Source organism: Procambarus clarkii, chromosome 35 (assembly GCF_040958095.1).
Source record: "Procambarus clarkii isolate CNS0578487 chromosome 35, FALCON_Pclarkii_2.0, whole genome shotgun sequence".
In the NCBI taxonomy this organism is placed as follows: domain Eukaryota; kingdom Metazoa; phylum Arthropoda; class Malacostraca; order Decapoda; family Cambaridae; genus Procambarus; species Procambarus clarkii.
The window spans coordinates 32,005,115-32,029,920 of NC_091184.1; the positions used below are offsets into that span (position 1 = coordinate 32,005,115).

General features: G+C 47.1%; 1 protein-coding gene across 1 annotated transcript in view; it reads left to right on the forward strand.

Annotated features, from left to right (window-relative positions):
- LOC138371176 (protein dachsous-like) overlaps nucleotides 1–24,806 on the forward strand; it is a 129,372-nt gene that overhangs the window by 49,924 nt on the left and 54,642 nt on the right. The window contains exon 2 of the mRNA XM_069336012.1: nucleotides 15,551–17,801. Coding sequence (XP_069192113.1) covers nucleotides 15,819–17,801 — 1,983 coding nt within the window. The 5' untranslated portion in view covers nucleotides 15,551–15,818. The remainder of the gene's footprint in view (nucleotides 1–15,550; nucleotides 17,802–24,806) is intronic.

Genomic DNA, 24,806 nt, shown 5'->3' on the forward strand with positions numbered 1-24,806 from the left:
TTGAGGTCCTAAGACCCACCTGCTGGGACTGTTGAGGTCCTAAGACCCACCTGCTGGGACTGTTGAGGTCCTAAGACCCACCTGCTGGGACTGTTGAGGTCCTAGGACCACCTGCTGGGACTGTTGGTCCTAGGACCACCTGCTGGGACTGTTGAGGTCCTAGGACCACCTGCTGGGACTGTTGAGGTCCTAAGACCCACCTGCTGGGACTGTTGAGGTCCTAGGACCACCTGCTGGGACTGTTGAGGTCCTAGGACCACCTGCTGGGACTGTTGAGGTGCTAGGACCACCTGCTAAAAGTCTTGATGTCGCTCAACAAATTTGCTGATTGACCTCGTGTTAATTTTTATTAATAAATAATCGATTAATTTATGATCCAATAACCACCTTAACAGTAGTAATGTTCTTTCTCATTAGACACAGAGAGAAAATCAACTCGAGCTGAGCTGACTCGAACCCGCGACCCGCGGAATGCCAGTCGACAGCTCTACCACTAAATCTAGATATTTACTGACTTGATATATCTTGAGGTTATCTTGAGATGATTTCGGGGCTTTAGTGTCCCCGCGGCCCGGTCCTCGACCAGGCCTCCACCCCCAGGAAGCAGCCCGTGACAGCTGACTAACTCCCGGGTACCTATTTACTGCTAGGTAACAGGGGCATTCAGGATGAAGAAACTTTGCCCATTTGTTTCTGCCTCGTGCGGGAATCGAACCCGCGCCACAGAATTACGAGTCCTGCGCGCTATCCACCAGGCTACGAGGCCTACGATATGGGTGAAAATAATTTTTGTAGCCCATCATGGCCTAGTCGGTTAAAGCAGGTGTCTGGAAATCACGAGAATGCTGGTTCAAGGCTCTCGACCACTCCTTCAAATTGAATCACAGGTTCAAGACAAGGAAGTTTAGCGAGTGTGAATCAGACGGGAATTTTTTTTTTTCCACTTACGCAATGTTACGCAATTCACAGGTGGTGTCCAGGGCCACCACCTGTGAGAGCCAGCTGGTGAATGGAAGCCTACGCTGCAGAAGTGTTGCTTAACTCTATTGTCGCCACGCCCGTAGTCTTGTGTCTACACTTCCTTCTTTATCAAGTCATATTTTAATGCCCCTCGAATGAATTATTTTAGATTTAAAACCGAAGCAACGTTGTGGCTTTAGATTTTTAAGATACTCGAAACAAAAGTTCAAAAGTAGCACGGGGTATGGTGAGCCCGTAGTGGATTTACCAAAGCAACAGAAAGATCAGAAATATGAGACTCGATATATCTTTTAAACTTTGATAATGTTTAATGTCAACAGATTCATTAGGGTGTGAGCAAGGGATGATATCAGCAGCCAGGTGCAGCTTCCAGGGTTATATATATTTTTTTGTGTATGAGTCTTGTGATGCCTGAGGCCGCATTGTTGAGCAGTATTATGCAGTTGCAGTAATATCAACACGCAGTTGCTAGACCGGTAATCACACCAGTTTTCAACGCCCGCGCGATGTGCCTCACTCCATCAGAAAGTATATTTTGTTTGATATCGAAAAGTTCATGCTCTTGAAATCTTGTTATTGGATGAACTTCTTCACTTGTGGCTATGTTTAAATGATAACGATAACTGGTAATTCATATTTGATGTATTTATCATCGTCATTCAACAAACTGTTTTCACAGCATCCTCGCGGCCCGGTCTCTGACCAAAATTGCGGTTCGGGGTCTGGTCAAACTACTGCTCGCAGTCTGATACCAATTCCAACACGGTTGATCCGGAACATTATTGGAGGTGTTTATCCAGTTCCCTTTTGAACACCGTGAGAGGTCGGGTAGTTATGTCTCTTTATATTTGGTGAGACAGTGTTGAAAAGTCTTGGGTCACTGATGTCTAAAGATTTGTCTATGAACGTATCTGTTGCATCTCTGCTTTGTCAACCTGGTCAATTTGCACTTCCTTCCATACTTCCTGGTGGGGCGTTATTTCCGTGGGCTGGAGCCAGATTCACGAAGCAGTTACGCAAGCACTTACGAACCTGTACATCTTTTGTCAATCTTTGGCGGCTTTGTTTACAATTATTAAACAGCTAATGAGCTCCGAAGCACCAGGAGGCTGTTTATAACAATAACAACAGTTGATTGGCAAGTTGTCATGCTTGTAAACTGTTAAATAAATGTAACCAAAGCCGTCAAAGATTAAGGAAAGATGTACACGTTCGTAAGAGCTTGCGTAACTGCTTCGTGAATCTGGCCCCAGGTTCGTAAGTTCTTGCGTAACTGGTTCGTGAATCTGGCCCCTGATTCGGCATCAGTCCCGCTAACGTTTTCCCAACGTAAATTAATATGTATCTCTCGCCTACATATTGAGAAATTTTGAGTGATCCCAGTAATTAGGATGTTTTATTGAATGGATTCATTCAGAGGCCCGGATACGCTCTCCGCACTGACAACTTCTCCAGCTTTGAACGAGGTGATTAGAGTTAGCGTGGCTGGTAATGAGGTGTCACCACTGGCACTGGTTGTTGCATCAGTGCAGGAGTTGGCACTGACCTTAACACCGAGGAACAAGAATGCCATTAACAAGTCACGGATGAAGTGTTTCGAGACAGAATCTTGAGATAATTCTCAAGTCAGAATCTTAAATCTCAGAATAATCACAATTTCTTTTCCCTCTCCGCCTGATTTACTACCCACTATCTTTCCCCTCCCCTCCCCTACTCCAATCCACTTGGGCTGGACGGTAGAGCGACGGTCTCGCTTCATGCAGGTCGGCGTTCAATCCCCGACCTTCCAAGTGGTTGGGGCACCATTCCTTCCACCCCATCCTATCCTAATCCCGACCCTTTCCAAGCGCTATATAGTCGTAATGGCTTGGTGCTTTCCCCTGATAGTTCCCCCCCCCCCCCTTCCCCCCCTTTTACATTTATGCCCTCTCACGCAGCCTTTCTCTCGCTATCCCTTCACTATCACACTATTGACTTTCCCCCGCCCCCCCTCCTCTTCCCCCAACACATAAAAAAGGGGCCTCCCAACTTTCTCCTCTTAGAGAAAGGTGACACGCACAAACCCTACACAAATGCCCTGAATCGCTAGTTACTCTGGCTTTACGGGTTATTCCTGCCCGTGCCGCTCCTGGCGGTGGGCTTTAATCTTCATAAATCTGTGACTCTGGTGAGGCGGCCAGAGACCCTCACACCTGAAGATGATTCTTATTTTCAGAAAAGTATTTACAATTATTTGTGTTGGACGTTTGACATATTTTTTTTTAATGTTTTACAAAAACATTACAAAAAACTTATTTTTTTAGATCTCTTTTTGTCAAAGCCGTCTGGTGGATGGCTTAACTGATGGATTGATGGAAGGACTAGTTGATGGATGAGGGGGTTAATGGATGGATGGTTGGGTGGCTTAAATGGTGGATGGATAGATGACAACTGTTGGATGGCTGAATGGCTTAGCTGATGAATGGATGGATGAATGATATCTGATGGATGGGTGGATGGGCTCATCTATCCTCTGAATACTTTTTATTTTCTTCTCCGAGGCTATGGGTCCCCACATTGGCACCAGAGGTGGTACCCTCACAAACTTTTATATATATATATATATATATATATATATATATATATATATATATATTATATGTTTTTGATATTCGTCAAACTCACTTGTCGTGAGGCGTTTTGTGTGTGTTTGTGTGTTTGATGATGTGTGTGTGGGGTGTGTCTGTACTCACCTAGTTGTGGTTGCGGGGGTTGAGCTCTGGCTCTTTGGTCCCGCCTCTCAACCGTCAATCAACTGGTGTACAGGTTCCTGAGCCTACTGGGCTCTATCATATCTACACTTGGAACTACACTACACGTGTATGTGTGTGTGTGTGTGTGTGTGTATGTGTGTGTGTGTGTGTGTGTGTGTGTGTGTGTGTGTGTGTGTGTGTGTGTGTGTGTGTGTGTGTGTGTGTCCCAAGACTAGACGGTAGGGGAAAGTTCACATGCGGATCCTTGTCTTATACGGAGGCTGCGTCTGGCTTTGGGTGCCTGAGTGTGTGGGAGCCACCGAAGGTGTGCCTCAGCATAGCGATTTCCCAAAGCAACCGAAGATGTCTTACTGGGCTAACCTAAGATACCAGGCGCAGCCTTGCCGGCTTGTAATATTATGCTGGGGCGTATGTGGGAGGGGTATGTGGTGGGTATGTGGGCCTGCGGGTTGCTCCAAGCAACAGCCTGGTGGACCAAACTCTCACAAGTCAAGCCTGGCCTCGGGCGGGTGTTTGGGGAGTAGAAGAACTCCCAGAACCCCATCAAGCAGGGGGGGGGGGTTCTGAAAAATACGTGTGTATCAGTGTTCTAAAATAGTGGTAAAGGTTTTCCACGGACATACTCTGATGATTCCGGAGTTTACACTCAATTGTAAGAAGTTTACTGGCATGAATGTTGACCGGGGAGGGGGGGGGAAGGGTCGTGATCTGAGCGGCGTGTGTTGAGCTTCAGCTTCTGTTATCAGCCTCGGTAAATGTCTGACAGTCTCAAATTCAGGCTCTGAATTTGAGCTCGTTCTGTTGAACAAGCAGCAGCCCGTTCTCTGGAATCGCTACGACTACGATAAAGATATTGTTAGTACCACATTACACATAGATAATACCACGTGACAGATAGATAGTACCACATGACACATAGATAATACCACGTGACAGATAGATAGTACCACATTACACATAGATAATACCACGTGACAGATAGATAGTACCACATGACACATAGATAATACCACATGACAGATAGATAGTACCACATGACACATAGATAATACCACGTGACAGATAGATAGTACCACATGACACATAGATAATACCACATGACACAGATATAGTTAGTCTCACGTGACACATCGTGTCTCCAGCCCGGCCTCCTAAGCTGCCCCAACGTCAAGAAACTGTCGTACTAACGTGCCCCCTTAACCTAACCCACCAGAGGACCCAAAACAGAAAACGGAACAGTATGTCCCATATCGCCAGCTGCTACCATTTTCCGGCACGGCGATAAGGCCTTAAGCAGAGTATATACGTCAAAATTACGACGTTCTATGGTGAGGACGAGTCCTCACCTTCTCTCTCCTGTGACTATGTACGTAACTCTCCTCTCCTGGACGAGATGGCGTTCTTCTCCTCCACGACCAAGAGAAGGAGACTAACACGTCGTCTCATGAGACGACCTAAGACGTCGTCTCATGAGACGACCTAAGACGACGTCTCATCAGACGACCTAAGACCACGTCTCATGAGACGACCTAAGACCACGTCTCATGAGACGACCTAAGACCACGTCTCATGAGACGACCTAAGACCACGTCTCATGAGACTACCTAAGACCACGTCTCATGAGACGACTTAAGACCACGTCTCATGAGACGACCTAAGACGACGTCCCATGAGACGACCTAAGACCACGTCTCGTCAGACGACCTAAGACGACGTCTCACGAGCCGACTCAGCTTCGTCTACACGTTTCTTGCCTTAAGTACGTGTGTGTGTTGGTGTGGAGGGAGAGAGACGTGCGCACGGCAGTAGGTGCTGCACGGCTGAGTGCTGGCAGCAGCCGTCCACGTAAAAGGGACATAAAAGTCAACAAATTCCCAGACAAGGGCAGTCGTGTTGACCCAGACACGCTCACACAACAAGTACATAAGACGGACCTCTGCAGCTATATATATATATATATATATATATATATATATATATATATATATATATATATTGTGACGGTAACGCGTTGGTGTTTGGCTGTTTAATGCTAGGGGTATGGCCTCGTCACATAGTTATAAAAAAAATAGAAAAACTGGAACTTCGTCTGTGGTAAGGTAAGGAGAAGACACACAAAACACAAGTAAACTTTAACAATGAAATTTTAATTACGTTAAATAAATCAAAACATGAAAATAATGCACAAACAAATTCTTATAATAAAATCAATGAATCAAAATAATAAGAATACTTAAATGACAAAATGAAAAGTTACGTTAAGGCAAAATAACAAGAAGTGCAATACAACAGTAAGTGGGAGGTGCTGGAATATTGGCTTAAAGCCACCACCTCTCTCAGTACACTCTAGAGTCTAGCTGGGAGGTGTGCTGGCTACGAAAGCACGGAACATTCTGAAGACTGATGTTGGGGCGACCCCAGACATCGGGTAGTATTGGGGGGGGGCGAGGCAGGTGCAGCCAGACCGGCGACCAATCAGCGGAGTCGTAGCGATCAACGGGTAGTTTGGTGGTTGGAGTTCGAACAGGTGGCTGGTTGCATACGTTTCTGCTCACCCTGGCAAGCCTTGCTGGTGTTTATTGTCGTTGTTGGACATTTCTTCCATAGTCTTTTATATAGTTGTGAAGACGTAATTTTGGAGGGAAGAGCAGGCTCAATCTCTTGAAGGAGATTATCGTCACAATATATATATATATATATATATAGAAGGGGGTACCACCTCTGGTGCAATTATAGGACAGAGATACAGAGAGAGAGAGAGAGACAGAGAGAGAGAGACAGAGAGAGAGAACGAGAGAGAGAGAGACAGAGAGAGAGAACGAGAGAGAGAGAGAGAGACAGACAGACAGACAGACAGATAGAGAGAGACAGAGAGACAGAGAAAGAGAGGAGAAAGAGAGACAGAGAGAACCAATACATAACTGATTGTTACATTTCTCATCGGAGATCAAATTTCTCTTATGCGGTAAACGCTGCGAACGACACAACAATTTAATGAACCATTGTAGCGTCCAATCACAGCCTTCCGCTGCCGGGCCGAGCGTTCTGATTGGCCCAAGGAAGCTGGCCCTCAGAGCGGCTGTTACACGGTTGTCGGCTGTGTGACCATTTTTCTTCTAATTAACTAACGACTTGACACCTGTAACGACAACAAGCAATTAAGAGTTTGACTTGTCAGTGGACAGCACGACTGTGGAGGGGGGGGGGGGAGGGGGGAAGGGGGACCTGGTGTTATTGTTGTTGTTGTTGTTGTTGCGCCTCCTGTGTGTCACCTGCACCTGTGTGTTACCTGCACCTGTGTGTCACCTGCACCAGTTGATGCTGATGTTGATATCAACTAGCCTCTGATGTTGATAGTTCCCTCTTGAACACTGTGAGGGGCCGGCTAGTTATGCCCCTTATGTGTAGTGGAAGCGTGTTGAACAGTTTCGGGCCTCTGATGTTGATAGTTCTCTCTTGAACACTGTGAGGAGTCGGCCAGTTATGCCCCTTATGTGTAGTGGAAGCGTGTTGAACAGTTTCGGGCCTCTGATGTTGATAGTTCTCTCTTGAACACTGTGAGGAGTCGGCCAGTTATGCCCCTTATGTGTAGTGGAAGCGTGTTGAACAGTTTCGGGCCTCTGATGTTGATAGTTCTCTCTTGAACACTGTGAGGAGTCGGCCAGTTATGTCCCTTATGTGTAGTGGAAGCGTGTTGAACAGTTTCGGGCCTCTGATGTTGATAGTTCTCTCTTGAACACTGTGAGGAGTCGGCCAGTTATGTCCCTTATGTGTAGTGGAAGCGTGTTGAACAGTCTCGGGCCTCTGATGTTGATAGTTCTCTCTTGAACACTGTGAGGGGTCGGCCAGTTATGTCCCTTATGTGTAGTGGAAGCGTGTTGAACAGTCTCGGGCCTCTGATGTTGAGGCCTGAGACTGTTGCACTCTCTTGCACCACATGACACTATCTGGCACTCTCCTACTCCACTTGGCACTATATGGCACCATCTGGCACCAATACGGTTCCTACTAAACCAGTCATAACGAAACAATCACATCAAGTGACCCTGGATGATAACAAATATATATTACAATTATTTGATTCGGAAAAACTCAATTAAAAGTCTGACCCCCCCCCCCAGGATATGAACTTCAAATACGTCATAATCAGTTAGACTTTCTAAGCCTTCAGAGTCATTTTTAAGAATCAATTTAAGAGTCTTGACACTCTTAAGAAGGCATGAAGTACTTTGTCAAATTTTAAAGAGAGTCAATACAAGAGTCATTTTTATCCAAGGGCTACTGTGTACTTTATAGGTGGCTTCGAGAAGGCAATTTAAAAGCCGTTTTAAAACAAAGATATTCCAACCCCCTGTCAGGACGGGTGACGACAGTTTGGCTTTCACAAGTTGATGTTCACGATAGGAATTGCTTGTTAACTTGTGGTTCCTCGACTGGGAGGCTTGTCTGGTGTCGTGTTCTTGACAACACGGTTGAGATGCTTAGGCAGGGTGAGAAGTTGGTGGTGGGGGGGAGGGGGCTGTGTGTTGGGGAAGGAGGGGGGGAAGGGGGGAGCTGTGTGTTGGGGTAAGGGGGAGGCGATGAGGAAACACACCACAACCACTACCACCACCACCACCACAACCACAACCACCACCACAACCACCACCACCACAACAACCACCACCACTACCACAACCACCACCACTACCACCACCACCACAACCACCACAACAACCACAACCACCACCACTACCACAACCACCACCACTACCACAACCACCACCACCACAACCACCACCAACAGAGAACAAAAGCGTGGCACTAAAGAGACCCAGAAACAAATACACCTGAGTTAGAAGAGAAGTCGAGAGACAATCTGAAAATAACTTTGCTGCAAATGCTACAGAACAGCCTAAGCTGTTCTGTAGCCATATAAGGAGAAAAACAACAGTGCAACAACTTGTACTCTGAGGGAAAAAGGGGGAATTCTCACAGAAAATGATAATGAGATATGTTAAGAACTCAACAGAAGATTTCAGGAGGTCTTTACAGTAGAACCAGCATGGAGACCGAGGTTGTAAGATGAACGGCCGGAAGAAACAATGGATGACATTGTAATTACTGTAGAAGAAAACACCAGGAGGAAGTAGATTTAATGTGACATCTAGTTCCTCAAGGTGTTGGGATGAACTTGTTTCACCCCAACACCTGAAGGTTGGGTTAGGGTTCCTTCCACCTGAACCCAACCTCCTCGTTGGGTTCCTCCCACCTGGAGGTTGGGTACCTCGGGGCTTGACTTAATCTCATTAAATCTTCCGAATGAGACTGCAGAAGTACTCTGTCATCCATTATCTAAAAATCCATTATCGCCTGACAGCTGAGTGGACAGCGCTTCGGATTCGTAGTCCTGAGGTTCCGGGTTCGATCTCCCGGTGGAGGCGGAGACAAATGGGCAAAATGTTTCTTTCACCCTGAGGCCCCTGTTACCTAGCAGTAAATAGGTACCTGGGAGTTAGACAGCTGCTACACGCTGCTTCCTGGTGGGGGAGGAGGGGTGTAACAAAAAGGAAGCCTGGTCGAGGACCGGGCCGCGGGGACGCTAAGCCCCGAAATCATCTCAAGATAACCTCAAGTTTGTAATAAAATGCTTGAGACAAGAAATCTCCCAGAAATATGGAAATAAGGGAACGTGACTCCTATATTAAAAGAAGAGGGATAGAACGAAGGCACTAAATTACAGTACTAGTGTCATTGACAAGTAATTCGTGTAAAGTCTTAAAGTCTTAAAGTCTTAAAGACTGTAATCAGGTCAAGAATGGTTGAACACCTGGAAAGAATCAGTTATATGGCAAACGGTCAGCATAAACTTAGAAAGGAAAAGTCGTGCCTGACAAACTTGATCGAGTACTATGATAGGAGTTACTAACATAAAAGAGGTTTGGGTTCGCTGCATTTGCTAGGTTGTCAGAAAGCATTTGACACTGTCCCCCCCTCTTGAAAGACTGGTGTACAAGATGGAGAAACAGGCCGGGGTAATTGGGAAACTGCTGAAGTGGGTCAGGGAGTACTTGAAGGACAGAAAGCAGTTAGTCAGAGAGAGAGGTGTCCAGCTGAGGGAATGTTCTAAGTGGGGGTCCCACAAAGCTCGTTCCTGGGGCCAATGCTGTTCCTAATTTATGTGAACGACTTACATGTCAATGTTGACCAGACCACACACTAGAAGGTGAAGGGACGACGACGTTTCGGTCCTTCCTGGACCATTCTCAAGTCGATTGTGTCAAGTCGATTCTCAAGCCCACAATCGACTTGAGAATGGGTCCAAGACGGACCGAAACGTGGTCGTCCCTTCACCTTCTAGTGTGTGGTCTAGTCAACATATTTAGCCACGTTATTGTGACTCATCGCCTGTTTACATGTCAATGTCTGCATGTGGCATACAAGACGCTGGCAAATATAAAGACATCGTTCATCAGGACTCCTTCAAGGCAATCTATACAACTGGAGTATGCATCACCGGCGTGGAATCCGCACCTTCTGAAGCATAAAAACAAAACTGAAAAAGTACCAAGGTTTGCGACAAGGTTGATGCTTAGAGGGTTACGCTACGAGAATAGGCAAGTGGAACTAAATCTCTCACTCCCAGAGAATAGAGGGAACAGAGGGGATATGATCATAGCATACAAGATACTGAGGGGGAATATATAAGGTGGACAAAGATAGCCCCTTCAGATTGAGAGAAAGCAGGACAAGAGGACACAGGTGGAAGCTGGAAACGCAAATGAGCCGAAGGAATGTAAGGAAGTACTAGTACCCTATACAGGTAATCAACAAGTGGAATGCACTGAAAGAACAAGTTGCGGAAGCCACCTCCAGCCACAACTTTAAGGCCAGATTCGACAAATAATTTAAACATCAAAATAGTTGAGTTGTAACACAACAGGTATAACAAGGGCCAGCAGGCGGGGTACCAGGAGCTAAACCTCGCTCCCCCGTAGTTACTGATAGGTAAACACTAGTACCACCACCTGTACAACAACCACCGCCACCACCACCGCCACCACCACCGCCACCACCACCACCGCCACCACCACCACCACCGCCGCCACCACCGCCACCACCACCACCACCACCACCACCACCACCACCACCGCCACCACCACCGCCACCACCACCACCGCCACCACCACCACCACCACCACCACCGCCACCACCACCACCACCACCACCACCACCACCACCACCACCACCACCACCGCCACCACCACCACCACCACCGCCACCACCACCACCACCACCACCACCACCACCACCACCACCACCGCCACCACCGCCACCACCACCACCACCACCACCACCACCACCACCACCACCGCCACCACCACCACCGCCACCACCACCACCACCACCACCACCACCACCGCCACCACCACCACCACCACCACCACCGCCACCACCACCACCACCACCACCGCCACCACCACCACCACCACCGCCACCACCACCACCACCACCACCACCACCACCACCACCACCACCACCACCACCACCACCACCGCCACCACCACCACCACCACCGCCACCACCACCACCACCACCACCACCACCACCGCCACCACCACCACCACCACCACCACCGCCACCACCACCACCGCCACCACCACCACCACCACCACCACCGCCACCACCACCACCACCACCACCACCACCACCACCACCGCCACCACCACCACCACCACCACCACCACCACCACCACCACCACCGCCACCACCGCCACCACCACCACCACCACCACCGCCACCACCACCACCACCACCACCACCACCACCACCACCACCGCCACCACCACCACCACCGCCACCACCACCACCGCCACCACCACCACCACCACCACCACCACCGCCACCACCACCACCACCACCACCACCACCACCCAGCAGCAGAAGCAAGAACATATGAGAGAATATTTGCTTAAGATGTTAGAAGCAAGGTAAAAGAGGATATGGAGGAGGTGTGAGAACATACAAGGGGGGAGGGGGGCATACAAGGGGGGGAGGGGGGCATACAAGGGGGGAGGGGGGCATACAAGGGGGGAGGGGGGACGAGGATATACAACAGGGGGAAGAAGGAGCAGGGGGGGGGGGAGGACATACAAGGTACGAGAAAGTGGGGGAACATCTCGTCTTGGCGACAAAATAAACTTGATAGATCAAAGTTGTATTTGGTCAACCTATTAACAAATGACTCGTTAATGTATCTACTTATTATTTTAGTATGATGACATTGCTCATTATAAACACATATTAAAAGCCAATGTTATTACAATGGATTACATTATGTTACCTTAAGACGTCTGCCAACGTGTTATTAATTTTTGAACTTAATGAATTTAAATATTAAATGTATTGTTTCAGAACCAAATAAAGATTTTGAATTTGAATATTCGGCGGTGGAAGGAAGAACGTGATGATTAAGGTAGGAGGAGGAGAAGGAGGAGAAGTAGCAACAAGAAAAGAACAAAGAGTAGGAGGATAGTCTTGGAAGCACTGCAAGCATGGAACACAAGAATGGAACGCAGGAAGAAGGAACACAGGAAAGGCAATGTTTGACGAGCGAAGTGGGATAATGGTAAGCAGGAGACTGAGAAGGAGGAGTGGGTAGAGGATGACCTGGTGGGAGTAAGTAGAGGAAGAGAAAGGGAAGGGGGATAGCAGGAGGAAAAGAAGGCGGAAAGGGGAAGAAGCAGGAGAAGAGGAAGAGGAGGGTTGCCTGGTTATCTTGAGATGATTTCGGGACTTTTTTTAGTGTCCCCGCGGCCCGGTCCTCGACCAGGCCTCCACCCTCAGGAAGCAGCCCGTGACAGCTGACTAACACCCAGGTACCTATTTTACTGCTAGGTAACAGAGGAATAGGGTGAAAGAAACTCTGCCCATTGTTTCTCGCCGGCGCCTGGGATCGAACCCAGGACCACAGGATCACATGTGGTCATTTACATATGAATGCGTTTCTCCCTGATTACTCTACTGTATACGCCGATAATTACTGTTATCTCGTCGAGTACACTAGTTTTCCCTTTCTTCACTAATAATTACAACTGGACGAAGACAGAATTACCTGTGCAACCCTTCCTCCTCACAAGACGAGACATAGGACGAGTGGTCTACATCCTTCTAGCGAGTATAAGAAATATTGCCGGAACAAGCGTGGGCGTCTCGAATAGAAAACTGGATAGTTTTCTTCAAGGAGTGCCGGACCAACCGGGCAGTGTTAGGTGTGTGGGCCTGCGGGCCGCTCCAAGCAACAACAGCCTGGTGGATCAAGCTCTAACGGACTTGGGAGTAGAAGAACTCCCAGAACCCCATCATCCAGGTACAAGACGAATGTCTGGATGTACTATACGGACCCACGGATATCATACTGCCTATGTATACTGGATGTCCGTATGTCCAAGGTTGGAGACCAAATGCATAGGGTTAGCCTTACCCAAATTTGTAGGGAACACGGTCTGGGGTACGGGACGGACATAGGCTGATTGTGGTAGGCCTAAGTTAAAAGATATAGGAAATATTAATCATTAACCCTCCCCCCCCTCCCTCCCACACCACACGATTTTCATGGATTCAATTCTGGTCGTGTGAAGCGTTCGTCCAGATGTCCAAAGACTTCTTAAACAAAATATATGTCTTCATTTCTTTTAAATAATTTTTTTTTTAATTTTTAAATAAATTTAAATAAATAAAAAAAATTATTTCTGCATAATATTATATGATGAGAAAGAAATGCTAATCGCGGGGAGAGGGGGGAGGGGAAGTTTAGGGGAGGGGGAGAGAGGTCGAGGGCAATGGCGGGGGGGGAGGGGAAAGGATGGGGATGACTAGGGAAAGGAAGAGAGAGAAAGAGAGAAGACGGGGAGGGGCGCCCAGGCACCACCGGGTCCCCCCCCCCCCTTATATTACATGTCATGAAAGGGAAGAGGGTCTCAGTAGGAGGGGGAGGAGGGGGGGAGGACGACGGAGGGGGAGGGAACGGTATTTTAAAGTAAGGTGATCACGTTACTTTCTGGGATTGGGAGACCCGGGCAATGCCGGTTAACCCCCTTCTAGTGGGGTTGAAGGGGTACACACACACACACACACACATATATATATATATATATATATATATATATATATATATATATATATATATATATATATATATATATGTCGTACCTAGTAGCCAGAACGCACTTCTCAGCCTACTATGCAAGGCCCGATTTGCCTAATAAGCCAAGTTTTCCTGAATTAATATATTTTCTCTAATTTTTTTCTTATGAAATGATAAAGCTCCCCATTTCATTATGTATGAGGTCATTTTTTTTTAATTGGAGTTAAAATTAACGTAGATATATGACCAAACCTATCCAACCCTACCTAACCTAACCTAACCTATCTTTATAGGTTAGGTTAGGTTAGGTAGCCGAAAAAGTTAGGTTAGGTTAGGTAGGTTAGGTAGTCGAAAAACAATTAATTCATGAAAACTTGGCTTATTAGGCAAATCGGGCCTTGCATAGTAGGCTGAAAAGTGCATTCTGGCTACTAGGTACGACATATATATATATATATATATATATATATATATATATATATATATATATATATATGTGTGTGTGTGTGTGTGTGTGTGTGTGTGTGTGTGTGTGTGTGCGGAAAATCCAGAGAGAAATATGAAAGGAGGTGAACGTTTCGGCTTGTTAAAGCCTTTGTCAACACCAGACTGACTGCTTTGAGTCAGTCTGGTGTTCACAAAGGCTTTAACAAGCCGAAACGTTCACCTCCTTTCATATTTCTCTGTGGATTGTCCGCATAAAATGATCAGTGTTTTGTGATCGTCAATTGCATATATATATATATATATATATATATATATATATATATATATATATATATATATATATATATATATATATATATATATATATATATATTATATGTGTGTGTGTGTGTGTGTGTGTAGTTGTAAGAGTTATAAACAATATGCTAAAAATAAATTTAAACAAGAACCAACTTCATAACTTAAGGTAAATATGCCTATTATTCCTCATCTTTGATAAATCGTATGTCAAATTGTTCTTAAATAAGTTTGTATTAATTTGGTGAAAAGCAAATAATTATTTGGGTGCATAATAGTATGGAATTAGATTTGTCACTGTAAACACACAACACCCTTGGCTACTATGCCTGGCAGTACGGTTAGGCTATGTTACAGGCTTTCTTTCCTATATTGCAAATAGTGACTTGTTGCATATGCAACACTATATATCTTCTGTACATAGGCTGTTGCTTGGAGCGGCCTGTAAGCCTACATATTCACTACAGCCTGGTTGGTCCGGCACTTCTTGCAAGAACTTGTCTAAATGGCTCTTGGTGAAGTCCACCTTTGTTCCGGCAATATGTCTAATGCTTGCTGGGAGGGTGTTGAACAGCTGTGGACCTCTGATGTTCAGACAGTGTTCTCTGATTGTGCCTATGGCACCTCTACTCCTCACTGGTTCTATTCTGCATTTCCTTCCGTACCTTTGGCTCCTGTAGGTTGTTATTTTACTCTGTAAGTTTGGGACCTGGTATCCAGTATCTTCCATGTATATATTATTTGATACCTCTATCGTCTTCTTTCCAGAGAGTACATCTTGAGAGTTTTGTTCTAACCCTCATTAAATGTTCTAATTTGTTTTCTCCATAGATTTTGAATATTCCATAGAGTTTCTCCAGTTAGAAGATAGATGTTGTAGTATATGTGCTGCTGGTGTCCTCACCCTCGTATAATGTTGTAATTTATGTGTTCTCTGTTTTTTCAGGAGCGCGGGCTGCGTGGGCGTGATAGAGCGGGCGGCGGGGGCGCTCTAGTCCCGCCCCTGACACTACGCCACCAGCCGGAGAGGCCTTGTCAGTGCTGCAACAGTGAGCGGGCGTTAGCAGTGCCGCGGAGTCTGTGTGAGGCCCCTTTAGGGCGGCCCCATAGTGTGGTGCGATCAATGTGGTGGTGGGCAGTGTGGTAGTGTGGTGGTGGCCGTGGTGACGGAGTGGTGAGCGAGTGTGGTGGTGCGTGCGCAGTGATGCACCGACATGATGTGTGAGCAGTGCCGCCTCGGGGAGGAGGAGGGGGACGTCGGCGACCCCTCCAGTCCTGCTGTCCCCGTGCCGCCCTCCTGCTACTGCTGCCGGGGACGTCTACGGGACACAGCCACGCCGCCGCCGCCGCTGCTCAGTACCAGACGAGCAGAGGCGAGAGTGGTTAGTGCAGTGATCAGTGGGAGAGAGCAGTGTGGGGCCCCGGTTGGTGAAAGAACAGTGAGAGCCCCGGGCAGGACTCAGACGCGGGCGGCCATGTTGGGACTCCTACTGGCCTTCGCCCTCTGTCCCGCCACCTGCGAATACGTGCGGGAATTCGAGGTGTCGGAGGGCGTGGCAATAGGAACCAATATCGGTTACATCGGCGACAGTAACCCCGGACAACCGCTGCCGCCGCCGCCGCCATACCTGATAGTTCCAGTGCCGGGCAGCGCAGTGGACTCGGATCTTAGAATTGAGCAGGACACGGGCGAGATTAAGACCAAGGTGGTGCTGGACCGGGAGCTGAGATCCTCTTACTCTCTGGTGGCCATCCCGCACTCCGGGGAAAACATCAGAGTACTCATCAAGGTCAAAGATGAGAACGACAACGCCCCGACCTTCCCTTCAGCCGTCATGAACATCGAATTCCCAGAGAACACTCCACGCGACGTGAAGCGCACGCTGGCGCCGGCCCGGGACAAAGACCTGGGCATCTTCAACACCCAGCGTTATCGTATTGTCTCTGGCAACGTCAACAACGCCTTCCGTCTCTCCTCACACCGCGAGAGGGACAGTGTTCTCTATCTCGACCTCCAGATCAACGGGTTTCTAGATCGGGAGACCACAGCGTTTTATTCATTGTTAATTGAGGCTTGGGATGGTGGCTCGCCACCTTTGAAGGGCTCCATGACTGTCAACATCACCATACAAGACGTCAATGACAATCAGCCCATATTCAACCAGAGTCGTTACTTCGCTACCGTGCCGGAAAACGCGACAATTGGTACCTCGGTGTTGCAGGTGTTGGCTACCGACACCGACGCTGGGGATAACGGGAAAATCACCTACTCCATCAATCGTCGCCAGAGTGACCGCGAGAACATGTTCCAGATCGACCCCAAGTCTGGAGTCATCTCTGTCAACCGGCCTCTGGATTTTGAGACAAAGGAGGTGCATGAACTGGTGGTGGTTGCCCGTGACAACGGCGACCAGCCCCTGGAGACCACCGCCTTCGTCTCCATCCGCGTCATTGATGTCAACGACAACCAGCCAACCATCAACCTTATCTTCCTCTCCGACGATGCAACGCCCAAGATTTCTGAAGATGCGCAACCCGGCGAGTTCGTGGCGCGGATTTCCGTCAACGATCCCGACTCTAAAGAGGAGTACGCTAACGTGAGTGTGACTTTAGAAGGGGGCGAAGGCCACTTCGAACTCACCACTCAGGACAGCATTATCTACCTGATGGTGGTTTCGCGGCCGTTAGATCGCGAATTGAAGCCCAATTACACCCTGGTGGTGTTCGCCACGGATATGGGCACTCCGCCACTCCACGCATCTCGCAAGTTCGACCTACAAGTAACGGACATGAACGATAATGCTCCCGAGTTTGACCAGACTGTGTACTACGCTAATGTGCTGGAGGTAGCCGACCCGGGTACCTCCGTCTTCCAACTGTCAGCGTTAGATCGAGACGAAGGGAACAATTCCGTGATCACTTACTCGATTCGAGACACACCTGAGACTCACTCGAACTGGTTTCAGATAGACTCTCGGACAGGTCTGATCACGACACGGACTCACGTGGACTGCGAAACGGAACCGGTGCCGCAGATCACGGTCATAGCCACGGATTCTGGGTCACCTGCTTTGTCCTCCTCCGCGACGGTCAAGGTCACTATCCGAGACGTCAACGACAACGAGCCCATCTTCGACCAGAGCTTCTACAACGTCTCCGTTCAGGAGTCGGAAGCCGTGGCCAACTGCATATTAAAGGTAAGTGTCTTTAAAGGTAATATATATATATGTTTCATTCACCTGGGCTCTAGGAGACTCGAACCGTAGACCCCATAAGTGTTAGGCCGAAGCTCTATCGACCGAGCTATTAAGACGTCTTAATAAGGAAAATTATCAGAAGCAGCATCCTGCAGTTTCTGGGTCCAGTGTTCGAGTCTCCTAGAGCCCAGGTGAATGACATGTTTATTTCCACGGTAGTGTGGATGACTAAATATATATATATATATATATATATATATATATATATATATATATATATATATTTATATATTTATATTTGTTGGTGGACCGGATAGAATCATATTACCCCTATGGAGGCAGGGCAAACAATTTGCGTGGAACTATACTTGTGTATCAGCCTTGGCAGCCACGTCCATCAGCCTCTGTCAGTCAGGCAGGAACCGCTGGCACTCAAAGTGACAAATGAAACAAGTACCGGGCAAATAAACCACCGGTACAAATGTGTTCCTGAAGGATAGAGACCCATGGTCCACGGGAGAGTGTGCAAGGCGGTATATATGTATACATGCATACACATACAATATATATATATATATATATATATATATATATATATATATATATATATATATATATATATATATATATATATACTAATAATGATAGTTGATCATGAACTTGGATGCCAGCGCCGACTGGGCGGGTGCCTGGCCGCTGCGGGACGGTGGCTTCGCCGCTCATGTTGACTGTTGAGGCTCTGGACGAAGCCCTTCGGCAGAGCGGGAGGCTGGGAAGGGCGCCGGGCATGGCGGGGCTAAGGGGTAGTGTAGGCTGCCACTCGTGACGGCCTCGGTCTTAGAGGCCGCCGTGATCTAGACAAGCCCAGGGGGAAATGTTTATAGAGGGATCTGAAAAAATTCCACGAGCTGGGAAGCGCCAGTGGATGACACCAGCCGTTGGTGCTAGCCTCGCCAGGCCTTATTCTCCTCCGCCAATTGTTTACATTTCCCGCCTCGCCATTGGCCGTCTTTCGTGTGAACGAATATAAGGTGGAGTTCGCAGCCAAGCGGGGGCCACATTTTCACAGGGTTGTTTACGGTAGTTATTCTGACCTGTGGGATGGTTGATGACATCGGCGAAGTCAAAGGTATCGACGGTGCGCTGGGGGAGGGGGGGCGGGGCTTGGCGGAGACGCGTCTGTGATTGGTGGAGGCGTCGTGTCGCATCGCCAGGGGGCGGCCGACGTCCCGCGCCGCCGCCGCCGCCGCCCTCCACCTCCCACAATATATCGTCCGCTACGTAACAGATTTCGCTCTTAAATCACGTTTGCATAGGGCAGGTGTTTGGGGTAAGGTGAAGAGCCCAGGAGGTAATAGGTCGTGGCGCTCATAAATATGTGCGTCATTATGGTGGGCAGGAGAGCTGGAGCAGACGGCCCTCGCCCCCACCGCCAACACTCTCTCCCTCTCCGTCTTTGTTGGAGAAAATGGTGGCGTCGCTATCACCAGCAGTGGACTCTTCTCGCCGGCACCGTTCGTTCGTCTTTGTTGGAGAGCGTTGGAGCCCGCCTTCGCCACCCGCCGCTCCACCACCACCACCACCACCAGATGACGTAGCTGCCTGTGTCTCCAACACTACCACCACCACCACTACCAGCATCACCACCAGTGCCTCTGGCAGAGCCGCTGTGAACATCAAAATCAACATTACAGCATCTTCAGCGACGCCACCACAAGCACCACCATCAGCATCGCTAACAGCAGCACAAATAGTTGAATTGCTCCTACAACCGCTTCATGCACCACCACTGCCCCCCCCCCCCTCCACCTGCCCCCCTCCACCTGCCCCCCTCCACCTGCCCCTCCACCTGCCCCTCCACCTGCCCCTCCACCTGCCCCTCCACCTACCCCTCTACCTCTCCCTCCACCATGCCAACCTCCAGCACAATGCCTAATGTATGATTAGACACTGAGAGAGGAAGATTTTTGGGGAGAGTAAACCGTAGCTTAGGTCACACACCTGCCAAGGTTACACACCTGCCAAGGTCACACATCTGCCAAGGGCACACACCTGCCACGGTCACACCTGCCAAGGACACACACCTGTCAAGGTCACCATCTCATGACTCAAGGTGGGACTTCACACCATCCTGACCTCACCAATACTCTCCCCTATCTCATTTCCACTCTGTATATCATATATATAGAAAATCCGTATATATGATGTTATACCCCTCTTCTCTCCCTTTATTCTTCCCACTTCACCTACACATTAGAGCAGTGGTGTCCAGCCTCTACTCATCGCGGTGGGTCGCCAAATGTTTTCTGGTGGGTTGAAGAACCCAAATTCCGAGTACTAATGGCAGGAGGGAGGTCAGAGATCGGGCCGCGAGGACATTGATCCACGGAACTGTCACAACGGGGGAAAGGGAAAGGGGGTTGTGGGGGTTGGGGGGTGGCGCAGGTATTTTGGGTGTCTGTGTTAGAAAATAGCATCTCGATTCTAGGAAGATTGGGAAGCACTTGACCAATCTTGGGTCATGTTTACTCTACAGCGACCTTGGAGGATATTAGCACCAGAGGTATATGAACCTCTGGGTGTATGAACCCTCTGGGTGTATGAACCCCCTGGGTGTATGGACCGATGGGTGTGTGAACCCCTGGGTGTATGAACCCCTGGGTATATGAACCCCTGGGTGTATGAACCCCCTGGGTGTATGGACCGATGGGTGTGTGAACCCCTGGGTGTATGAACCTCTGGGTGTATGAACCTCTGGGTGTATGAACCTCTGGGTGTATGAACCCCTGGGTGTATGAAACCCCTGGGTGTATGAACCCCTGGGTGTATGAACCCCCGGGGTGTGTGAACCCCCTGGGTGTATGAACCTCTGGGTGTATGAACCCTCTGGGTGTATGAACCTCCGGATTTATGAACCCCTGGGTGTGTGAACCCCTGGGTGTATGAACCTCTGGGTGTATGAACCTCTGGGTGTATGAACCCCTGGGTGTGTGAACCCCGGTCTGGGGCCAGGCTTGTCTTGTGATAACTTTTGGTCCAAAAAGGCCATGCGTTGTATTATTTCCGACTCTGTCATTAGAACCAAATGGATCTGATATGTAACCTGGAACTTTAACCCTATTTTTCATTCTATTTTTGTTTTCAAAAGTGCTGGGCCGTATATGTCTAATTGCTTGTTGAGTTATTTAATCTATTTGTCTAACGATGTCGTTAATGTTAATTGTACATGTTTGGATATCCCCCTCCCATGTTTACTTTATCAATCTTTGTATATATTGAAGCACAGTGTTCGATAAGTGACCATTTATTAACAAGTTTTCCTCCTAAGATGACACTTGGAAGATGATCCCGAAGGGATAACTCGAGTTCTCTGCTCACATCCTTAATTAAACTACAAGAGGATGCTGCAGTATCTGGTTCTGTTGGTCTCTATTTGTCTCCAGATGCGATCGTAGTGGCCTCCTGTCGTCTTGGTAATCAAGCTCCTTATTCTGGAGCAAACATATCCTGGTGTCTTGTGTTCAGTTTTTAGAATATTTTCTATGTATCTTTTTGTATTCTCTTGTCAAATTTGACTGTCTGAATTCTGTACTTTATATTATGTAATCTCGCAATGTATTTTAAATACAGGTTGGTTGCAGGTTAAATGGTATATATTATTGTTATTGGTATACGTGGTTGATACCTGCTTGATGGGGTTCTGGGAGTTGTTCTACTCCCCAAGCCAGGCCTGACTTGTGAGAACTTGGTCCAACAGGCTATTGCTTGGAGCGGCCCGCAGGCCCACATATACCTGGTTGATGGGGTTCTGAGAGTTCTACTACTCCCCAAGCCCCGCCCGAGGCCAGGCTTGACTTGTGAGAGTTTGGTCCACCAGGCTGTTGCTTAGAGCGGCCCGCAGGCCCACATATCCACCGCAGCCTGGTTGGTCCGGCACTCCTTGAAGAAAACTATCTAGTTTTCTCTTGAAGATGTTTCGTGTATGTTCGTGTTTATCTTCTCGCCATGTCTTAGTGTATTCGTTCATAGCATGTTTGCTCCTTTGGTAAGATTCTAGGACTTGAATGTTTCCTGATTTGCCATGTATTTTTTGTTCCCTATTTTATTCCCAATTTATTCCCTTTTATTCCCTATTTATTCCCTATTCCCAATTGTTTCCAGCAATTTTGGTTGAATTAGAATTTTTTTTGGTATTGTGAAACCAACATAACTAGCCGACCCTTTAATAATCACCTCGTATCTGATTAATATCTGAGTATCTGATTAACCGGGCTGTGTTCCGTGCATCAGACTGCGGGAAGCAGTGCCCAACAGCCTAGTTGGCCAGACCGTCAACCAGCAGCTCTCTTCTGGCTTCGAAGTGACTGTTTGCCCGTTATATATATAAATATATATATATATATATATATATATATATATATATATATATATATATATGTGTGTGTCTGTGTGTGTGTGTCTGTGTGTGTGTGTGTGTGTGTGTGTGTGTGTGTGTGTGTGTGTGCGTGTGTGTGTGTGTGTGTGTGTGTGTGTGTGTGTGTGTGTGTGTGTGTGTGTGTGTGTGTGTGTGTGTGTGTGTGTGTGTGTGTGTGTGTGTGTGTGTGTGTGTGTGTGTGTGTGTGTAAATCACGAAAATTTACACGTGATGAAAAATATGACAGTGTCAGACCACGGAGGAAGAATTGAAACATGAATTTCCTTAAGTACTTTCGTATATTAATCCATCTTCAGAAGGAATATTTCCTTCTGAAGATGGATTAATATATGAAAGTACTTAAGGAAATTCCTGTTTCAATTCTTCCTCCGTGGTCTGACACTGTCATATATATATATATATATATATATATATATATATATATATATATATATATATATATATATATATATATATATATATATATATATATATATATATATATATATATATATATATATATATGAGTATGTGGCCTGATATATGCTGTATTTGCCAATCGAGCGTTACAGTAATGAGCCATATATACTATCAACGTGTGTTTGTTGGGGTCCAATTAATATCAAACAAGCTTGCAGATATATGCAGTTATGTAGTCAGCTAATTTATGACCCACCATTGTCGGGGAACTCGTTAGCAGCCGAATTATTTCTATCGGAGATTTACACACCTGCAATTATATATCCTGACAATTTTCGGTTTTATATCCTGGTAATATACAATTGTTTACAATTGTATATTATAGTAAATAGTAGGTGAGTAATACAATTGTAATATGCAGCTATATATCTTGCTAATATATGATTATATATCCTAAAATTCAATTATATGTCATGCTATTTTTGCATTATATCTTGCCTATATACAATTATATATCCTGGTAATATGCAATTAATTCTGTTTAAATTTCTGGTGCTGTCCCGTCTTGAGTACTGCTCAGTACTCACTTCTCTCATTAAGAGCAGGAGAGACATTTCTATAGAGGGAATACAGAGAACATATTGGGCACATATGGACATGAGATAGACACACACAGACATAGAATCATCACAAGATAATGTAACTGATAAGACACCAAAATTATTGGGACCGTCTCAAAGCTCTCAAAATGTATACTCTATGGAAAGGAGTACTCCCCCGGTCAGAGACCGGGCCGCGTGGCCGTTGATCCCCGGAACCTCCGCAATGTAGGCGTTTCATAACCAGTTCTACTCCCTATTTTAACCTTCGCAACAACTTGTTTCGTAGCCAATTTTGGCTCAGCTCAGAATAGCCTATTCGTTAACTACTAAAATATTAAAAGTAATTGATTGTTTCATTATTAACTATACGCCTATTAAATGTGACATAAATAGGGGTTAATGTGTTCCCAAGTACAATGGCAGATTACTGTTGTTGTTTTTGTTTTGTTTGTGTTGTTTTTTTGCTCCTGTTTTGTACATGTCGTGAACCCCTGATGTGTAGACTATGGGTGGGTTTACTTTGAGAAACATCACTGTTTTGTAAGTCAACCTCATTGCTATTTTTTTTTGGTCTACCACAGACTTGGCCAGGCATTTACGATGCTATCCAGAATGAGGTTAGGTTATCTTGAGATGATTTCGGGGCTTTCAGTGTCCCCGCGGCCCGGTCCTCGACCAGGCCTCCACCCCCAGGAAGCAGCCCGTGACAGATGACTAACACCCAGGTACCTATTTTACTGCTAGGTAACAGGGGCATAGGGTGAAAGAGACTCTGCCCATTGTTTCTCGCCGGCGCCTGGGATCGAACCCAGGACCACAGGATCACAAGTCCAGCGTGCTGTCCGCTCGGCCGACCGGCTCCCATATATACATTTTCTTCTGTTCTCCATGGATAGGGAGAAGCTAAACATGGAGTTCAGTGATGTGTTGAACAACCAACCACAGAAGGTGATTGTAGTGCTTTTAAAATGCTAATCTAGCCTACATACATAAATACACATATATACGAACAGTGTTCGATGTGTCTTTTTACATATTGAAACCACAAAGGGTGAAATACAATTCTAACCAGCTTCTACATATCCTATATACCCACACACACACACACACACACACACACACACACACACACACACACACACACACACACACACACACACACACACACACACCTTGGGGGCCTCGTATCCTGGTGGATAGCGCGCAGGATTCGTAATTCTGTGGCGCGGGTTCGATTCCCGCACGAGGCAGAAACAAATGGGCAAAGTTTCTTTCACCCTAAGTGCCCCTGTTACCTAGCAGTAAATAGGTACCTGGGAGTTAGTCAGCTGTCACGGGCTGCTTCCTGGGGTGTGTGTGTGTGTGGTGTGGGAAAAAAAAAAAATAGTTAGTAAACAGTTGATTGACAGTTGAGAGGCGGGCCGAAAGAGCAAAGCTCAACCCCCGCAAAAACACAACTAGTAAACACAACTAGTAAACACACACACACACCACACACACGCACACACACACAAGGAACTGAATAAGAAATTCCAAGAGGTCTTCACCTTAGAGCAAGGAGAAATCCCA